The sequence below is a fragment of the Toxoplasma gondii genome, chromosome VIII (genome assembly GCF_000006565.2).
Source record: "Toxoplasma gondii ME49 chromosome VIII, whole genome shotgun sequence".
Classification (NCBI taxonomy): Eukaryota; Apicomplexa; class Conoidasida; order Eucoccidiorida; family Sarcocystidae; genus Toxoplasma; species Toxoplasma gondii.
The window spans coordinates 1,492,419-1,511,556 of record NC_031476.1 but is presented as its reverse complement, the minus strand read 5'-3'; the positions used below and the strand labels follow the sequence as shown (position 1 = coordinate 1,511,556).

At 49.4% G+C, this 19,138-nt stretch overlaps 4 protein-coding genes across 4 annotated transcripts; 1 reads left to right on the top strand and 3 right to left on the bottom strand.

The window, feature by feature from the left end:
* Positions 1 to 2,253: 2,253 nt before the first annotated feature.
* On the top strand, positions 2,254 to 4,796 carry TGME49_231625 (hypothetical protein; the record flags this gene model as incomplete). Its single annotated transcript, XM_018780302.1, has 4 exons — positions 2,254 to 3,665; positions 4,069 to 4,241; positions 4,422 to 4,545; positions 4,768 to 4,796. The coding sequence occupies exons 1-4, from the start codon at positions 2,597 to 2,599 to the stop codon at positions 4,794 to 4,796; spliced, it is 1,395 nt and encodes a 464-aa protein (XP_018636840.1). The 5' UTR covers positions 2,254 to 2,596.
* Positions 4,797 to 6,555: 1,759 nt separating this feature from the next.
* On the bottom strand, positions 6,556 to 8,230 carry TGME49_231620 (hypothetical protein; the record flags this gene model as incomplete). The annotated part of the gene is made up of 3 exons (XM_002368002.1): positions 6,556 to 6,597; positions 7,147 to 7,318; positions 7,650 to 8,230. The coding sequence occupies 3 exons, from the start codon at positions 8,228 to 8,230 to the stop codon at positions 6,556 to 6,558; spliced, it is 795 nt and encodes a 264-aa protein (XP_002368043.1).
* Positions 8,231 to 9,182: 952 nt separating this feature from the next.
* TGME49_231610 (ATP:guanido phosphotransferase, C-terminal catalytic domain-containing protein) lies at positions 9,183 to 12,166 on the bottom strand (the record flags this gene model as incomplete). Its single annotated transcript, XM_002368001.1, has 5 exons — positions 9,183 to 9,511; positions 10,236 to 10,628; positions 10,931 to 11,150; positions 11,501 to 11,722; positions 12,101 to 12,166. 5 exons carry the CDS (start codon positions 12,164 to 12,166, stop codon positions 9,183 to 9,185), a joined length of 1,230 nt encoding a protein of 409 aa, XP_002368042.1.
* A 1,909-nt stretch (positions 12,167 to 14,075) lies between these two features.
* TGME49_231605 (hypothetical protein) lies at positions 14,076 to 18,138 on the bottom strand (the record flags this gene model as incomplete). The annotated part of the gene is made up of 8 exons (XM_018780301.1): positions 14,076 to 14,261; positions 14,665 to 14,751; positions 15,099 to 15,287; positions 15,797 to 16,027; positions 16,383 to 16,489; positions 16,990 to 17,302; positions 17,761 to 17,884; positions 18,128 to 18,138. 8 exons carry the CDS (start codon positions 18,136 to 18,138, stop codon positions 14,076 to 14,078), a joined length of 1,248 nt encoding a protein of 415 aa, XP_018636841.1.
* Between the last annotated feature and the right edge of the window lie 1,000 nt (positions 18,139 to 19,138).

The window sequence follows — 19,138 nt, the reverse complement described above, 5'->3', positions numbered from 1 at the left end:
TTACAAATGGCCGCCGTACTGAGATGGGGCATCCAGCAAAACGTTGTCCACCCATCATCACCACTTCTGATCGTTTCACGCAACACATAAAACGCTGATCGCGGATTGCACAACTGAAGGTAACGCCGCGTGTTCATGGTGCAGCAGTTGGACGCCTGATGCATATTAATTGTAGCTACTCTACTGAATGACAACCAAAATACTAGCAGTGAACCAGAGAGTTTGCTTAACAAGAAGTTACACGAAACCCTCCCGACCTCACGCTCATTGCGAGGTGGGGGCATTGTCGACAAGCCGAAAGGTGGACTTTGTCCCCATGCTTCAGCTGCAAACAAAGGAATCCAAATTGAGCAGTTCCTTTCGACCTTGTTAAATCAGACGAAAGCTCCGGTCAAGAGGAGGTTAACGGCCGGTAGCAAATCCTTCAGAAGCTCTGTGTATGTCATACCCAAGCTTTGCTGTACGTCTTGGGATTCTGGGAGATAACGCGTGTCAGATAGGGGGCTCAGACGCAACTTCCACTGACAACGTAATAGAACTGCACTAACGGGAATCACTAGCACGTGAATGAACGGCTGACGGGCAAAAGTGTCCAACAAGGGGCTTGTGTGTCGGTGGCAACGAGAGTATCCCGACCTTTCAGAGGTACGATTGGCTAACCTTCAAGAGTCTGGCATCCCTGTTTAGGTGCAGGATATCGACTCTACGCATAAGCGTAAGGAAATCTCCTGTTGCCATATAATTATTTCCCACTGCGTTGGGTTTCTTCAAACCGTTCGTCGGTGATGAAAATTCCGAGCAAGGACAGAGGTACGCCGTTTTCGGTGAGCTGTGCACACGTATCGTCCCGTTCAATACTGACGAAAGGTATATGCTGCCTCCGAAACCAACTCCCATTGTCCACTTCTACCTTGATTCAGTATCCGGAGCAGCTGAACAATGGCTCTTCCACTATTATAAGCTTCGAGTTATGTGGGTGTGTGTTATATATACTGCCTCGGGTGATGATACAGAACGAAGGAAGTGGTCGCCGCGCCTTGCTGAGTAACGACCGATTCTACTGAGCCATATATTTGTTTGCCATTGTCTTGATTCGGAGCTATTGTGCGCGTCCACAGATGCTTGGGTAACAAAGAAAGGCAAATCGATTAAGTGGACGTCTGTGCGAAGCAGGACTCTCAAAGAAGCACCTAATGCGTCCAGTTGCCGTTTCGGTCACAAAAAAAAGTATAACAAAAAAACAGGGACCGCAGCGAGATGAAAGTGGCCTTTTGCTCATTGTGGTGCAGTGCTTGCAACGACGCTATATTTCGAATAAATTTAAAGGTATCTTGTTCTTACGCGTTTCGCTCCCAGCGTTTTACACCCCTTCATAAGAAGAACTATGTGTACATTAATAGCGACCCTTGATTCTAGCCAATGAAGGCCTAGAAGTGAAAAGGCTGGGAATCTGTCATCTGTGACTGCCACAGGGGGGGGGAACAAGTGCCTATACCATGTGCTCAAGCGCTTCACGGGACGTACCGGTCACAAACGGGGCGGCTGAGAGGTGTTACGATGTTAGCAATCACAGCCATAGGGCCTTCGGTTGCTCAACAGACAGGACAGCATACGGACCTGGGAATGCTGCATCACTTTCCGTTCTTGAATGTTAAAGCTGGAATGTGGGACTCCAACAAACAACTCTTCCGTTAATCACACGTAGTTCAGTAAAATCGAATTTAACGCTGAAGCATCGCCCGGCTATGACAAGCACTGCCATCCGACACCACGTTCAATTCCCGTTAGACGAGGCTGCGAGCTCTCATACCTGCCACTGACTCATCTCGAAATGCCAGCCTTTCTTCGATTGGTGTTTAAAAAGGATGGCCACTCGAACCATGTGCTTCCATTACCTCTTTAGGGCCAACAGCCTCACTCACGCAGACGCTGCAAATGCTTTACATCACACAATAAAGGCTATTATTTGCTGTCTTCTACCGTGGCTACTGCCCCCACCAAACTGGCGGTGTGAATGGCTCGCCTGCCCGGTCGGTAAAAGCCCGGCTCTTTGTCAGCGTTTACTACATGCTTCCCGAAGTATTCTTGAGCAATCCGCTGATAGAAGCGCGAGTAATTTCACGGACACCATGTATTTCACCATTTTGTATTTCTCTTCTCGATCTCTTCAAGATGACCCATCCGTCACGAAAAGTCGCGTTCATGACGCGGGGGTCAGCTCGTCTGTCAATTCCGGCTCGACAGGACGGCCGCGATAAAAAAATGAGTAGACAAACTCACAGAAAGACAGTTTCACGCACAACCGAAGTGATTTGAGTGTCGCCGTTTCTCCTGCATTCGAAATTCAACCCACAATGACCTCTAGGGCTGCGCAAGTGGCATGAGGAGGCGAAAGCATTGTTTGGCCAGACGAGGAGACGTAGCGATCTGTGACTGTAGCTTACACCGCTATACACCGCTTGCTGGACTGTTGCTTCGTACCATTTGCCAATCTTAAAGACATCTCAATGCACGGGTTTTCCGCTTCACCTGTTCGGCGACTGTCTGTAGCCGTCAGTCACTGACTGGCGGCATTTGACTCTCGACTGGCTGACGAATGCCCGTTCATGGTTCCAGAAGCTGCATGTACATCATGCAGTACTTTTGCATCGTTTGTCTGTTGATCTGGCGCATAGCGGGAGCAGCTTCGATACAGAATGGGGCCGTCCAAGATTGGACGACCTTCTGCAGAAGATGCGTCGAAGGCTCTCCCTCTGTCGCTGTTCCCAACTCGTGCGCCCGTTCCCCAAGAATTTTTAGTGGGAAAACGAGACCAGGTTCTTTTTTCTGCAGTTTCAGCGGTCTGCCTATGCGTGGCGGCCACGAGTTGGCAGCATTGCGCATGAAACTTCATACCCTGGCGGCCCTTTTGCCGGATAATGTACAGAGTCACTGCAATACGTCAGCGTCATGCTGGAGTTTGCCTTCTCGCTTCCGGGGACATTTTAAAACCAAAGGGCCGTTCTTGGCAAGGCAGAATTTTTGGAAGCATGCATTCCGGGACCGTTTACGACCCTGTTCCCCGTTATGGTGTGATCACAAGCTAGGCAAGACACATGATGTAGGTGTTACTCAACCAAAAATCCCCTCTCAGCCGCGGACCAAGAACACACATCCAGTCCCAGCCTTCTGCTTTGAAGCGTCTGAAAGCGCTACCTCTGACCCAAACTACAAGTGCCGAGCACCACCGGCGGCTGTCCCCAGACAAATATCCGTCGTGGCAAGGGCACCCCCCAGAATGCGGCCTTCCCCTACGAAAGAACAGATCTTGCCAATTGCTTCGCCCATAGTGAAGTATGGCGGCCGGCGTGAAGGACAGCCTAGTGTACGGCGAGGAGACAACAGATCAGTAGCATTTCTTCGCTTTCTTCGGAACTTCCCAAAACGATGGAGTGGTGGATGGGGCAGCCAAGAAGGAGGCACTAAAAACCGCGACAGCATGTCCTGCGTGACAGATGAAGCGTACGGAGAGGATGACAGCTTCGACCATCCTCTTGGCACCCCCTGCTGGAGGCTGACTCTCCGGCGCCGAAAATGGCTTGGATTTGTGGACAGTGAAGAGGAGGAGCTCGTTGACGTACACTTCAAGAAAGACGGAACTGCTATAGCCGGACACGGCATACCTGGTAATTGTTTTTCTCTTCTTGTCGCGTTCATTGGACAGCCATCCGAGATAGATTCAAATAACTCGTTTCAGAGATAATCGGGGTGCGAACTTTAGCATGCGCAGTTTCTCCTGTGGGTAAGACGGTGACGCACCGCTACAAAAGGTTGGCTTTTCGACCGTATCTGTGTTGAGCTTCGCGATGCTCCTTGCGTTGGTCCCTACGGAGTGTCCCGTTGCTTTCGGGCCCCTTTTTTCTCCATGAGTGAAAGTGATAGTCACACGCAGAAAACAGAAAAAGAGGGAGAGATACAAAGTGGTGCATGCCATAACAGCGAGTACACAAACATCGAAACTGCATGATCTAGTTTGGTGCTGGATCCCCTGCTCCTACATCAGCGTTCCGGATGTTCTGCGTGTGCCAGGCATGTGGACTTTAACGCGAAGAGGTGTATCGTTGTTTCTTTTCGTGCCACGGGAAACGACACCGTCAGCAGCGTCGGATCAGCCAAATGATGAGCTTGACGTTTGCCGGCGTGGAGTCCAGCAGGCTGCATCGCCAGAGCTCTCGCAAACCGTTTTTCACCTCACGGCATACGTAAGTTGGAAGCGTGCCTACACGAGTTTCGGTCTGGGGATCAATCACTTCTGCGCTGACCTAACACGTCGAGGCTAATTTAGCCAGGGACGATGGGACCTCACTGATTACACGTTTGTGGAGGCTTGTGGGATTCCGTTATTTGCTTTTATGAGAGCCTGTGGTCTGCATGACGTGCAGCTCCACTGGGACGCCGAATCCGGAACTCCATACATGTATAGAGGGAGCATAACAAGGGACCGAGAAGGCTGGCTTGTCCCTTCCTTTCTGTTTCGGCCGGTGGTGGCCACCTTCTATGGCTACGGTAAGTCTCGGGACACTAGTGTGTGTAGATAGTGGATCAGTTACGGGGAGTCCGGCAGGATTTACGCCGTGTAAGGACCGTTGACAGTTCCAGCGAGAGCGCAAATGGCTGACATCACCTGAGCGACTGGCGAGAATACCATGAAGTATGGAGCAAACGACTTCACGTTTCAATCTCCTACAGCCGCTTTGCCGAGACACTCATGTGTGGAACGTGTTGCAGGCATTGTCGGGCCTTCCAGATCTGCTTGAATTATCAGGATTGCGCGTTTGTTGCCATCCGTGAAGGGCCGCTCGCGTACCGAACAACGGACGATGTGGTGATGCTGTTGAGCTAGTTTTTATAAATGACAAGGGAACGGTAGCGACGGTATCACTGGATGGTATCAAAATGTTCTTAGTGTGCAACGGTGGTGGTACAGCAACATGCAGAGCACCTCGAAGCGCGCAGTCAGCGCTCCAAGGCTTTCGCATGTCCTCTGGTGGGTGCCCTAGTTCAAAATTAGCACCTGAATCCATGAGACGGACACCATGCGCCAGAGTGTCAGGGCAATGATATCTTTTGCCGCTTTTACCCTACTCCCATCCCATCGCAACTGTCTGCCGCCGTAAGAAGTTATGGATCACCTAGAGGTGATCGTTCGCTTCTACGGTCGGCACTGATCAGGCAAAACACACCATAGAGAGGAATGACGGCACGCGCAGGGGAATCAGCGGATTTGTTTCCGTGTGTGAGCACACTAGTCTCTCAGTCGCCCAATTCAATCTGCTCACGGGAATGCAGAGACGACCTGCCGCTGGTGAGCGGTCAGGTTGAGGCGGCGAGATCGCCAAGAGCAGGGTGTGTCTCTACGCGCCAAAGTCACATTCTGGTGCAGTGGCGCAGTGCTGGTCGGGGTACCAGGTGTTGCCCTTTTGACACAAAAAAGTATTTGGCTCACGAGTCATGTTGAACCCTGTATTCCAGAAAGGAATGACGCTTGTGTATCCCCTCTTCCATACCCCTGCTTTCTTTCCTGTTCTGTTGTAAAACTTGTCGCCCGGTCAGGAAGTTGGTGTGGAAGCCAGTTTGCTCCCAGCTGACCTCGAATTGATGGGAGGGACTCGGATTCGGGGTCCGATCTCAGCTGCTGATCTGAGTAGTCGTAAGCGAGAATGCATGCATTGGGAAAATACCGCACACTTCTGACGGAGTCTTTTTCCAGTGTGCAGAGAAGTATAGAGTCGGAACCGACTACTGCACAAGAACCTCCAAGGAATCTCGAATCTCAGTTGCCCCATCCCGCGATTGCAACGAAACGTAGAATACTAGAAATGACCAGGAAGGCACGTTTGCCGAACTCAGAATAGTTGTGCCTCTGTTGACTTGTTCGGCTCCAATGCCCAATTCAGAGGGAGCACTCAAAGACAAGAGCAGTTGTTTTGCCTTAATGCATCTACCAGCGGTTTGTCAGAGTAATGTTCGTCAAAAGGGGGCCTTCGGTGGTAGTGTCCGTCTAGGCGCAGCTGCTTCTGTGGGGAGACCGTTTTATTCGGTAAGCGCGGTGTTTTCCGTCTCAGGGATAGTGTCTTGAGCTTCACGAGGGTCATCGACCACTTCACTCCTCCGCAGCAATTTCTCTGGAAAAGGGCAAGGATATCGCATTGTATCGCTCGCTTTTGACGGATGCAGTTCGACTTCCTTTCATTAGGTTACTGCCATGAAAGTGTGTTCTAGCACGGTTTTTAGGGAAGAAGTCTACACAGATTCTGTGAAGTTTTCTTGGTCCTCCCGCTGTCTTTGGAGCGTTTTCTATCCACGGATCCAGGTGATACTGATCAACGGGCGCATAACTGAAGAGAGAGGCAGGTGCTGCGAATGTACGTCAACGGGCAAGCATGTAGCACTTGTGGTGTATGTGATCTATACTCAACATTATACAATACACGTGCCATACAAAAAAAAACGCAACTAAACGTCTCAATAGTATGTGCCCTTGGGAGAAGAGGTCAAGAAGACTGAGATAACAAATCATAGAAGGTCGTCTGCGAGCAATGAGGCGACAGGCGCATGCTAAGGGAGAATGGACAGAGGGTGAGAGGACGAAACACAAGCTTTGTGCTAAACTTCAGGGAACGTATCCATTGCCAGCTCACGTGAGGATTTTCAGGAAAGACTCCAATAGCTCCACCTCGTGGTCAAAGGCGATCATCTTCGAGACCACTACAGAATGCTGTGGCGTTTCTTTTTGGGCTGATGTGGTGGCGGGTAGTGTGGGAGCGTCACGTGGCGTCCAGTCGTGTATGATCTCTAGGCGATCACGGTAATCTGCTGCCCATGTTGCCGCTCGACTGTCACTCGCGGCCTTTACCCCAGTTACACTTAGCTGCAGGAAGCCGCCACACACATCGTGCCACGTTTCTCAGGTTATACGTGAAAAAGAAATTGTGTTCTCATCATCGTAACAGTTACTAGTGCCTGGGCTTTTGGCGCCAACAACAGTGGAGGTGAATTGCCAGAACGGACAATTCTCAGGGAAACGGGGAACTCTAGTACTGTGTTTCTGCTGTCTTGCGAAAGGGATTAGAACAGCCCTTGATGCTGAGTATTCTTCGGACGTACTTGGGCGGCGATAGAGGTAGCCAGGCACACACTCTTCTTCAGACTAGGACCAGCATAGCCACCAATGTCAGCCCGTCTAGCGATGACCAAGCCATCAGGAGCGTCTTTATCTTCCAGCGCAGCCACTGTGGCCTGAATGCTTTGCAGCGCTCGAAGCATCGTCATTCCGTTGCTGCACGACGCAAAATGAGAAAATACGCGGATTCTTAGCTGGATATATATATATATATATACATGCGCTACTGTGGTTCGCATGTACATCTACATGTTCAACCTATCTCTTGTTCCTTAGTGACAACTTCCATGATGTCCAAATAAATAAGCACTCACGCACACGCATGTGTATCGACTTCCAGACGTTAACCCGTAACGACGGGCGTTCAGTCTAACAGCCGCGACATTTTTAGGGGATAATAGCAATTAGAGAAAACTTTCGAAGAAATGAGCGACCTTTTATTACTGTGGTTTCTTGATGTGGAGCGTTCGGATGCAAATCCGCTTACCAGAGCTGCTGCTGGTCGTCACCTGTGGCGAGGATGGTGACGTGGTCACAAAAGTTCACGAGGCACACCATAGTTTGATCCGCTGAGAAAATAACGCCTCTGTGTCTGGGCCAGAAGTTGAAAGATTCGTATGTGCAGTCGAGGACATCTTTCAACGCATTCATCTTCTTGTCGGGAAGATCTACGAAGAATCGGGTTCTCAGAATCGTCTGTTGTTGTGGAGTCAGACTGGCAACTGGAATATACCGTTGACCAACCAGAGGAAGATGGTCATCTCGATCTTGGTTTCGTGTTAATCTCGCGATGACAGCCTTCTCTACTTCTGCTAGATGCAGCAGACCTCGGTTATTATATCGTGTGAAACTCGGTGAGGCAACCAGGAAAGGTAAGAAAGGCACAGAGGCGAAATTACGGCAGGTAATAAAGCACACGTTGCTAACTTGAATGCATGATAATGAAACAGCTTTCCGCAGACCGTCCAGTTGAGCCGCGATTTGGAACATGTCAAAGACTTCTAGTAAAGCCCGTGAAGATGATGCAGCACTTAATAAAACGTCCATTGAATTCTGAGGCTTCCCCATCACCTCTTCGAAGAGGCCACGAAATTTCACGAAGGCGTCAGTATCTGTTGCTGCAATGTCGCCTGCATATTCACAGAAGGAAATGCCGGAAAGAAACGACCAGACTCTTCATTGTAAAGACTACACTGTTTCCCGTAGTTCTCCGCCTCCGAGAAGAGGATGCGATACCCTCAGCTGGAAAGCCACTCCTGCAAGGGCACCCCCACGGCTACTTTCGCGGAATTGCATCATCTCTGCTAAGGCTCAAATAACATGGCAAATACAATTGAATGTGGCAAGCTCGGATACGCAGAAACGGGATACGAAGTAATCCATTGCCGCAGACGAAATGGACAGGACAACCGTCCTGCTTCCATTCGCGGGACTAAGGTTCCATCGGACTTTCTGGCTACATCGATTTCGTTTTTCTTGTTTTTTTGCTTTGGCAAATATTGCCACTGTATGTTAATCACTTGCCAGAATACACCACATGCGAATGATCAAACCGATCCCCGTGTAAGCAAATCGTCTCGGAGAAAACTGCTCGATGGCGATACCTGGGAACCTGTACGCTTTGCCAATGTGGACACAATGTTGAGAGCTTCCTCCAAAGACGGTCCTGATAGTCATCAGCACATATACACACGCCGTCAGTTTCTCTGAACTCGGGATCGCATGACATGCACATGCATCCAAGGTTCACATCCATACTCAGATACGTACCTACATTCATAGATTCACAAACGCAGGCGTTCACACCTGCTGACGAATATGTATAGATACGTATGCCGATGTGCATACTAGACGTAATTTCTAGATTTGCATGTACCCCTATTTCCGTCTTTTCTTCAAACAGCGTCTAAACAGGCAGAGTTTTCTCTTGCAGCATCTTGGTTTTTTTATGTGATCAGCAAGTGTTTCTACCGGCCGGTATGGAGAACCTTAATAATACAGGGACGAAGTCGCATTCTTCCTATTTCTCCTGCTCGTACCGTAGATCTTTCCATTGCGTGTGGCCAGCAACCTTGGAAATATCCTTTTTCGGGGTGGCTTTGGGCCGGGATGAATCGCTTTGTCCGGGCTCCCCCGACACCGCACCTCCCTGCCCGGCTGCTGTTTTCTCTGGAAGGGGGGGAAGAATAACATCTCTTTCCTCAGCGACAGTTCGAGGCGGCGTAGCACCAAGCGATCCCGCCTTGCTCTGTTCACGCTCCAGAATGGCGTCAATGCCCTTGATGAAAGCTTCGAGCTGCTGCAACTCGGTCACGCCCAACGAGACCGTAGACATAACCCAGACCATGGCTGTCCAGGTGTACAGAAAGGGGTAACAAGCACACGCCGGAACTCGACCGTGTACAGAAGATTTGCAAGGGATATCAAAGGGGAACAAGAATTCGGAGGAGACTATGCATCAGAATTCCATGTGTAAAAAGCCAAGCTGACGAGTACGTAAAAGGGAAGATATCCACGGTACGCTTTGACTTTCTTCTTTGGCAAGGGAAACAAGTGACTGAAGGTCTTTCTATCTTCTCTGTTCAACAATTCTGCTTTTTTCTGGTGCTGGTACTCGCGAGAAGCTATGGTCATGCCCGTTAGATCTGGAGAGTGCGGACTTCGGGGCTGCCTAGCATTTGTACTAACTAGTGTAGCGAGATACAAAATTGGTACATCGGCGGTCGACAATCTTTTTCAGGCATCTGGTCAATCGAGCAGTCCTGTTAGAGTCCTGAAAGACGTGAGTACCTTGAATGGGCTTTCAGTTCGTATTTATATCTTGAAATGAGTATCTAGCTTGCAGACTCGGTACCGGAGACCGCAACGCTTCGTGGTGTACGACCTAAACCCAGATACGCCAGCGAGGTTGGAGGGTTGCCAAAGGATTGCTTGGTGAGTGGTATTCGCATCCCGACTTCACGTCGAGTTCTTATGCGGCTTTTATACTACATTAGTACGCTTTTGGAAATGGGAGAATGCTTGGGTTTTAGCTGACGCTGCTCGCAAAGGAAGGAATGTCTCTGTATCTCACCAGTACTGCCTTTGTTTTGGTCGAAAACAGCCGGGTGGACAAATTTGAACCCCAGATTATGATTTTGGCAGAGGCTTTCGAATTCGGTTATTTCTGCTTCTTCTGGTTTGGAGAGGAGGTATGGAAGGTAAAGCTTCGCCTTCAGTTGAATGCCAGTGCCCAGAAACTCGGGCATCGTTGTCAGGTAACCAAGAGACGAGTGGAAAGCAAACGCATGACTGGAGCTGACGGTCGATGAATTGAAGTGCCCTTGCAATGAATGTGCAATTTCAAGGAGCCTGTAGAAACACCGACCCACGTTGCCCTTCCCATCGTGGGTCTGAATGTAGATGTGGTCGGCGAATTGTAACGCTAAGAGCCACGTCGAGCAAGGGGGAATGTACACCCCTCTTCCTGCAAGCAAAGGGTCCGGGAAAAGGTATGTTGGAGTGAAGCGATACACACTATTCGTAATCCTGCCTTTAGAGTGGTACCCCGGAGATTCTGCGCGCATGAAATATACGGTGGCACCCCCAACATAATTCGAGTGAAACCAAGAAGTATCAGTGCGCTAACCGAAAAGGATTTTCCATAGCATCGTGCTCCTCTATTCACCACGCAAAACGCTAGCGTCATCTCAAAGTACACTAGGCGTGGATGAAACACTCCTCCAGAGAAGGAGTGCGTGGCGGTTTTCCACGTGCAACTGGTTATACCCCGGCTCATTCGCGTGGAGAGGCCAATAGCTTTCTCGAAGTTTGAGAACTCCAGCCCCAAGCCGACGTCGTTAAGAAAACTGTCCATGCCACTGCAGCCTCTGCTTGTTGGATTTTTGCAGGCCGAATAGTGCCGGAGAATATCTACGGGTCCATCTGAAGGACATGCAACCGTTTCATTTCCTATATTCGGACCCATGCCTGCAACTGCGTCTAAAATCTGCACAAACAGTCGATCATCAACAGGAGATTGTCAGCGCAATGTTTGCAGAAAACAGCCTTCTGGTGCAAGAAAGACTTCGGACCAATTCTTGTCCGCGGTTCCGAAGCACAGCTGAACCTTTTGCTCGGTACGTGCCTGAGACTTCGGCACTACACTGTCTTTGAGCACAACATGCTGGCTTTTCAGCATGTGAACGGAAAGCGAACACAGTCATGGACCATGCTTTCGCCTCCAAGGTCACTCAAAATGTGGAGTGCTCAGGCAACACGATGAAAGTTGCTCTTGAGGAGGGGGTTTCCTGTTTCGGCCTTCATGCGCCGAAGATCTGCCCGTCTCTTCCAACTTACGGCGTCTTGAGTCGTTGCAAGCTCCTCCTCTGTTGCAGGAATTGGGGCCTTGTAGAAAGACAAATTCCGACGGAGGGAGCAGACTACCAGCTTGACGGCTGCGCAATTCAGGGTTGTACAGCCCTTTTTCTCGAAGTCCCCCCAAAACTGCTGGAAAGAGGGCAGAGGTGCGAGCCCCCCAACACTATTCAAGTCAGGTTTAAGGTAGAAGTTCTCGGCAGCCTGTGACCACCGCCGCAACAACAAAAAGCACAAGACGCGAGCACTTCCTCGGCTAATCGGCGATAGGCACAAGTATTATTTCCACTTGGCTTCCTGACTGAAATCAGACATTGATTTTCCTGCAGCACTGACAGTACCAAGCCAGTGTGAATCAGGAAAAGAGAAATAGAAAAGGAAGACCGCAAAGGCATTTAAAGGGAAGACGGGAAGGAAGACAAACATAATACTTATTAGCGGCGACGAATGTGGTAGTCGATGCGACATAATTTGAGAGAGGACGTGGACTGCGTAGAAGAACACGGTGTGTGAGAGCGGAAACGAGCGATGCATCGACATTCGTCTGGCGTAGGCGTATGCAGTACGACCAGAATTTCTTACCGTCTTCCAAGCTTGCGCCGGTGTAGCGTGAAATCTTTCCACCACGGTTGTTAGAGTAGGACTCATGTTGCAGTAGTCTCTGAGATCATCTGTGCAGGCAAAGCCACAACTTGGCTTTCCTTGCCACCAGCTGTAGAAACATGTCACATCACGTGAAGCAAATGGTACCCGCAATTTAGTCTCGAGTCAATCTGGTAAGACTCCATTGATTTCACCAGGAGACACAGACGCCTATCTTTCAACGAATTCTGCGGTTAGTGCCAACGGCTACCATCAGCTTTGTTTCGTACTGATAACCACCACGGGACACTACCACCCACCAGCCGAAGAAACTATTCCACTACATATACCCTCGTCACTGGAGATGCGATGCATTCGTCTGAGATGTTGAGGAAGACGAAATACCCGCTCCCATACTAAAGTTCTCCTACTGTTCGCTGTCGGCGTTTGCGTTTGCACCTACCAAAGTGGATCCCGCTAGGATCTCGCGAATTAAGACTTATTTGACTCCTGTCAAGTACACATGAAAGTGCTGCTCGGTGTTCTTAGGGAACGCAAGAAGGCAACGGAAGTCGGGCACCAACTTACTCAAGGCCTTCTGGACACGAAAGAGCCTGCAGACCCGAGGTCCGGTCGAAAGCGCCTTCTGTCCGTTTGTCCCCTTCTTCTTTTTCAAGCAGCTTCCGGTCGCTTCTCTTGCTAAGGAGCTGAGGTAACTTTGTGAAGGCATGGGAACTGCGGGCGAGGTCTATCGGCTGCATGAACCGCGCAACTCCATGTGACCCACCGGCAGACGATTCCACCTGTGGCCGCGGTAACCTCAGTTTCAGTCCCTCAAGAAATCCCGACACAAGCTGCGTAAGAGTTCCCAACGCGTGTACTTCGTCGGTTGCCTCTAACGTATTCAACGAAACTGGCACCAAGCCCTGCAAGAAGACATCATTCGCATCTCCGTTTACAAGCAGTGAGTTCTCAGATTCCGTTCAGCATCAGCGGCAGATGTCACGTACGCTGCCGCACACATATGCTTATACACGGAAGAAAATTGTGAGGTACCAATCGTAGAGTGTTGAGGCTCGGCTACTGACTTTGTTTGCTTTGGACTCCCACATTTAATTGCACCACAGGAGAAGAAATGCATAAAACCTTAAGCAGTACGTATAAGAGCATGGAATTGTAGACATCTATGCGCACTTCTGAAGATGCGAAGAGCAGACATATCTCAGCAAACGCGATGAAATGTCCGGTGGAGTTGTTTTTTTCCATTATCAAGAAAATTGTCAATCTACAAGAGAGTCACTAATGAGTAATTCATGTGGAACACGAAGACATTTCCCCTTCGCTTTCTCAGGCGTGTAACTAGATTCAAAAAACCAACCGTTATACATAAAAACGATCAAATTGCAACATTCAGTGCAATTAGTTACAAGATTTGATGTAGGAAAAAGTGACAGAGTGTAGCATGCTGGCAAACGCGAAGGTGTGGCTGGACACGTCTGTCGGCGACCACCCTGTCGTTTGAGGAACCGACTACTGAAATAATATTTGAGACGGGCCTGCCGTAGATGAAGAAATGAGTCTGTCTCAAATATCGTACGTGAATCATGTCGTCAGGCGTTATCAACCTGAGTTTCCTCATGTGAGCCTGGTTCAGCAGCTCTTGCAGCCCAGCACGCGAAATAAATCCCTGCAGAAGCCGCGTTTCGAGTATGGCCCTGCCAAAGCAAAGAGGTGAACTATTTTCACTAAATTACTTCTTTCTACTATCTTTCATGGGCGAATTGGGAACAGTATTGATGGCGGTGGTTAGCTGACGCACACATACTGTTACTCCTATCTAATTCGGCAGCCAACACTGTGTGACCTTGTTCTGTTTCCACCTCGTTACAGGGAAACAGAAAGCGCATGATAATTGTGGTCCGCTTCGGGCATGAACTCTCAGTCTGAGCAGGTTAAGGTTTTCAGCGGGGCAGTGTTACAACTGGTAAGACTGGTGGATTCTTCCACCAAGGGTCGACTCTTGCTCCCAGCTGCATATGCTCAGCTGGTCGGATTTAGTACATTTTGCCACTACTGACGTGAATCCAAGGCGACAATCGAGAGGATCAACGGTGAGGTAGCCGAAGTCTTTGTGTTTTGCGAACGGCTCTTCTTCTTTTTCCTGCAGATGTTGCCACACCATCGACATAAGATAGTCAGCGCATTAGAAATGAAGCAGACATCTAACACGCATGGCTAGAAAGCTCAGGACTGTTTTGCTAGGGGGGGTCGACTTGCTTGCTTCCATAATCGAAAACACAGAGAATCACCGACTTGCGAAACACTGCCCTGAATCTTATTCTGCGGCAAACGTATCTTGTGGCCTCACACAAGAGTGAAGCAGTATATATCTTGCTCGGCGTTGGAAACAGTGGTTCCTCAGCCTTCACTCCACCCGCAGATATCCTCGTATCTGCTACAAATGCAGATGAGCTCCAATGAAACCAAAAGGATCTTGTTCTTTTGTAAGGAATTCAGGTTTTTACACTAAGACTACCGAAGATGCCTTCGAGAGGCGAGCTTACCTTCATGCAATCCAGTAGAGAATATGCACTCTGGAAACCTTGGACGATTTCGCTTGCATCAAAGGGGTTTGATATCTTCACTTCAATCTGCAGAAATACTCATTCCCCAAACCGCCTCTCATCAACGCGGCTGCGCGAACTGAGCAGGCGTGGTGTGCTGTCTTGTGTTGCGGAGATACGGCAACAACGGCGAACTCCCCCCATTACTATTCATTGTCTTAGGGTTTACAGAGTCCCATTTTAGTTCGGTAGGGAGTCACCGCAGTAAGTGTGTTTTCCAGTGGTTTTCACGTCAATTCATTGAACATGTACGCCAGTTTTAACCCCGGCCGTCCTGTGAACCTTCGGATATGACAGTTTCAACCCAACAAACGAGGATTTAGTTTCTTCCTTGTTGCTACGTAGCGCTGTCGCATCGTAGGGAGGCGGCTCACCCTCAGATGATTTCTCCAGTTAACCTGGACTATAACCTTTTTGTCGGGAGACAGCCACAGGGCTGTGGCTCGGTGAGGGTTAACGCCGTCCAAATAGGTGCCTTGAGATGGGAGCGCTCCCTCACTTTGTAGCGCTCTGAACAGTTGGCCACGACGGCGGAAGAGGTCCGGGCCTCGGCACATCTCTATCTGGAGAGCAATTGATGAATAACGACAGCTTAAGGCAGTGAGGATGACTTGGAACCGATTTTCAGGAATTGGTGCGGACAGCTCGTGTGACAAAAATATGAAATATACGACAGAGGCTTCTGCTGATCGTGTTCTCGGAACTGTTCACCATCAGAGCTGGAAGGTATTTGCGCATAGGTCATGTGCCAAGTTACGAGAGAGACGGTGAATGCCAGCTGGATTTTCGCTCTCTTAAGGGCCTGGTGCAAGCCACTTGCAGAGAAATGATTCATAGAAACGAACACAAAAGGAGCACCTCTGCACCTCTACCCACCGCATTTTCTGACTGGTCGATATGCATCCATGAGGACATCATAAAGAGTGCGATATATGTCAGGCACTGGAAATCTCCCCATTTAGGTTCAAAGAGAGACGACAAGGGCTAAACCAAATAATCTGCATAAGCCGCTGTAGACAGATGAAGCAAGTAGAGTCGCACATGTGCTCGAATACCGTGTTGTTTGACGCACATCCGGAGGCCCAAAACCACTGTTTACTTTGGTCATGAGCCATTTGTTGATGCCTTTTTGTACACGATCGATCACTTTATTGCTTTCTGCGAGAGTCATGGTAGGAGGAAATGCGAAAGATGCGAAGTTGCGATGGAAGCAGAGCAGCAAGTTGCGAAGGGATGAGTGCATCGTCAGAGAAGGAAGAACAGCCGGCACGCGCTCGTTCATGGCATCCAGGGGGTATGAAGGCTGCAAGGAGAAGATAAACATGAAAAGACGTTGTTTTGGTCAGCACCAGAAACGTCGCATAACCACTTCTGTCGACCTAACTCGACTGCTGGCTCTTCAATCTTAGCCTTCCTGCGAAATTTGAGGAATTGACTCGTCAGCGCAAGGCGAGCAGGAGGGCTGCCTATCAATTTCGAGCGTATTCGTAACGAACGACATTCCAAATGTGTGAATGACTTCCCTGGTTTTCTCTCGGCCTTTACCGTCCGTGATTTGCATCCAGCCGTTGATATGAAACGGAGGAGACACCATGCTGCAAGACTACCGAATCTGCGGGAGTACAAAATGCAGTAGTTCAACTTTGAGGCGGACTCACGATCACAAAGATACTTTTCGCCATCAAAGTGGCATCGGAGAACCGAAGGAATTCAGAGAACAGCAAGTGAAAGGACTCGTAACACTCCACGCTCAACGCAATGATGCCTGACAGAAAAAGTACAGGAGAGCAAACAATGCTTAAATGCGTGAATCCTGCAACTTCTTTCAGTCAGCACACGGTCACCGAAAAGATTTGCTCTAGCGTGATATGCGCCCTCTGATGCCTGTCATTCAACCCTTTACGTGAGTGTTCTGGAGCACACCTAGACTGTGGTACACACGTCACAAACTTGCACATATGCCTACAAGCAATGGTCGCTTCGCACAGTAGTTTCTATGGACAAAGCTACTTGCAAGCGGCTTTTCGTCTGATGGAACTGATTCAGCCAGATAACTCAATACCATTCAACCGCTTCGTACTCCCGACGTACGACTCAAAAACATATATAAGTGCAAGAACAAATGGCACTTGCTTTTTTATCGTGGCATTTGTCTTCCACCTTTGTGCGTGAGCCTTAACCGAATGCAGAAGCCTCAGACCTTGAACTACATTATCGTCGTCCGTTGCCCGCGGAAAGAGACCCGCGTGGCAGCCTGTGGCCTACCAGAATCGGCGTCTATCGAGAACTCGTTCCCATCTCTGTCGTCCTCATCATTTGGCAAGAGACACTGCAGGGCTGAGAGGCCCTTGGACGTGCGCACTTCACCGAGCTGAAGCCACGCGTCAGGGGCAATGTTGTTTCTCATCCATGAGCGCTTATCTGCTTGGTACGGGTTTTGAAAGCGAACATCGTCTCCATCTACCAAGTCTTTTGCCCCCGTCGCTGGACACGACGCATTCTGACCCGTTGGTGCTGACCGATATAATCCGATTGTGCCGAGATCCGAGTCCGACACGCGGTCTGCAAAATACTTTACCTTTCGCGTTAACAGGTATTCACAAGACACAGGGAGCTAGTCCATTCTTCCTCGTTCCTGCGCTGACAGCTGCCATCTCAAGAAGCCGAGACTGGCGCCAGGATTTCCTCTGTGACAATTGCTTTTCGGAGCGAACAATTTCCCTTAACGGCAACGAGCGATGACGCGGCATCGTCGGTGTGGGTCCTCTTCTCCCCCTCCTGGACTGATCGGTACAAACCACAGCAGTCGATACTGAAGACGATGCGTTGCCTATCTTTTCGCTTTCCCTCTTGTTTGCTGCCAGGAAACAGGACTAGCGCGAGAGGTGTGCGATTAAGAACATCTTTTGAGAAGAAATATTTACATTACGAAACAACACTGTTGCACATTTCCAAAGGAAATTCGCTTTGGTAAGGTGAAAACCATTCTGAGACTTTTATCAGCTGTTCGCGTATTGGTCAGGACCGTGAACCTACGGCGAAAAGCTTCGGGTGGGGATCTTTCTTTTGAGCAAGACGATTCAGCAACAGCGCCAAAAGCTGCGGAAGCTGCTGAGTTTCGCAGTAATGTCTGATGTCCTCCTGTTCCTTTGTTCTTTGCCTGAACATATTTGTGAAAGTTCAGCACCAGCTTCAAAGGATTTAGAGTCCTTTTTCCTCGGAATGCGCCCGAAGCAACGTATTTGTGTATCCATGTACAATTCTCGAAAGACAGAGCTACCTATACATATGGACGTGCATGAAAATCTTGCCAAAAGTCTTTTTTCATCGGATCTCGAGGTTAATGACCTCAAGGTACTGCAGCATCCAGGTAGGATATCATGGTCATATGAAGCAAACAAACCTGTCCGCCATGATGCCTGGACAAAATCAATTTGAAGGCTTAAAATGAGAGCAGGAAGCCGGGGCTCAGCAGGAGTGTCTCTTCTTTCTCAGATTATTCTCCGAACGTGAGAAGAGCAAGAAAAGGAAAAGGGAAACGAAGAGGGAAGTCGAGAGAGCGGTAGGCCTTCAGATCGCATCTAGCATCGTATTGATTGCAGTAGCGGAACATGCCCTCGTCAGGGGATGCCTCTCTCCAACGCTGATTGCACCTGGGAAGCCGAAACTAAGGTTGCGCCAGGACTCTTGCACTTCTTTGTAACCCTGGAGTCGCGGAAATCACAAATGCTTGTTGCCACCTTCTTTGTCGTCGGACTGTTTCCCAGAGTTCAGGTTCCCAGATTTCTTTCCACCAGGTTCTCACCAGTTTCTTCAAACATTGAGACTCTTGGCATGACCCTGCACACAGGCTGCGGGTGCGGCAGACAGGAGAGCTAAGGTGCAAAGCCACATTGGGCTGCGTGTCTTCGTACCGAGAAGGCGAGCAACACAGTTCGCGAACGCATCTGACTGCTCATTTATCTGCTTTTCCACACCAGCCACCTTCACACCGGTACCGTTCTGTATGCCCATGAGCCAGGTGTCCGCCTGCCCACCCAGGAGAAAAACTGTTTCGCATATCCGAAGAGTCTCAACCATACCTTCAAACAAAGGAAAATACGCTCTAAAATGAGAAAACGAAAGGTGTACCCCTTGTCTCGTTTTTACATTTTCCAACCTCGTACGCGTTGACCCACTACTTCAGATGGGCAAAAGGCGAGGTCTATGTGTCAGCCTACGCACCTTCTCTTAAACAGGTTGAGATGAAACAGGAGAAGATGCACTGCTCACCCTTGAGGACTCTTTTCTATTTCTGTTTTGTCTTTTTCACCGTCGCACCAACTGGTCTTCTTAATCGTGGCTCCCGTCCTTCGCCTCCTTTGCGTGAAAGGATAGCGGAAGACCCTACGAGTGAAGCTGCCTTTACTCGACG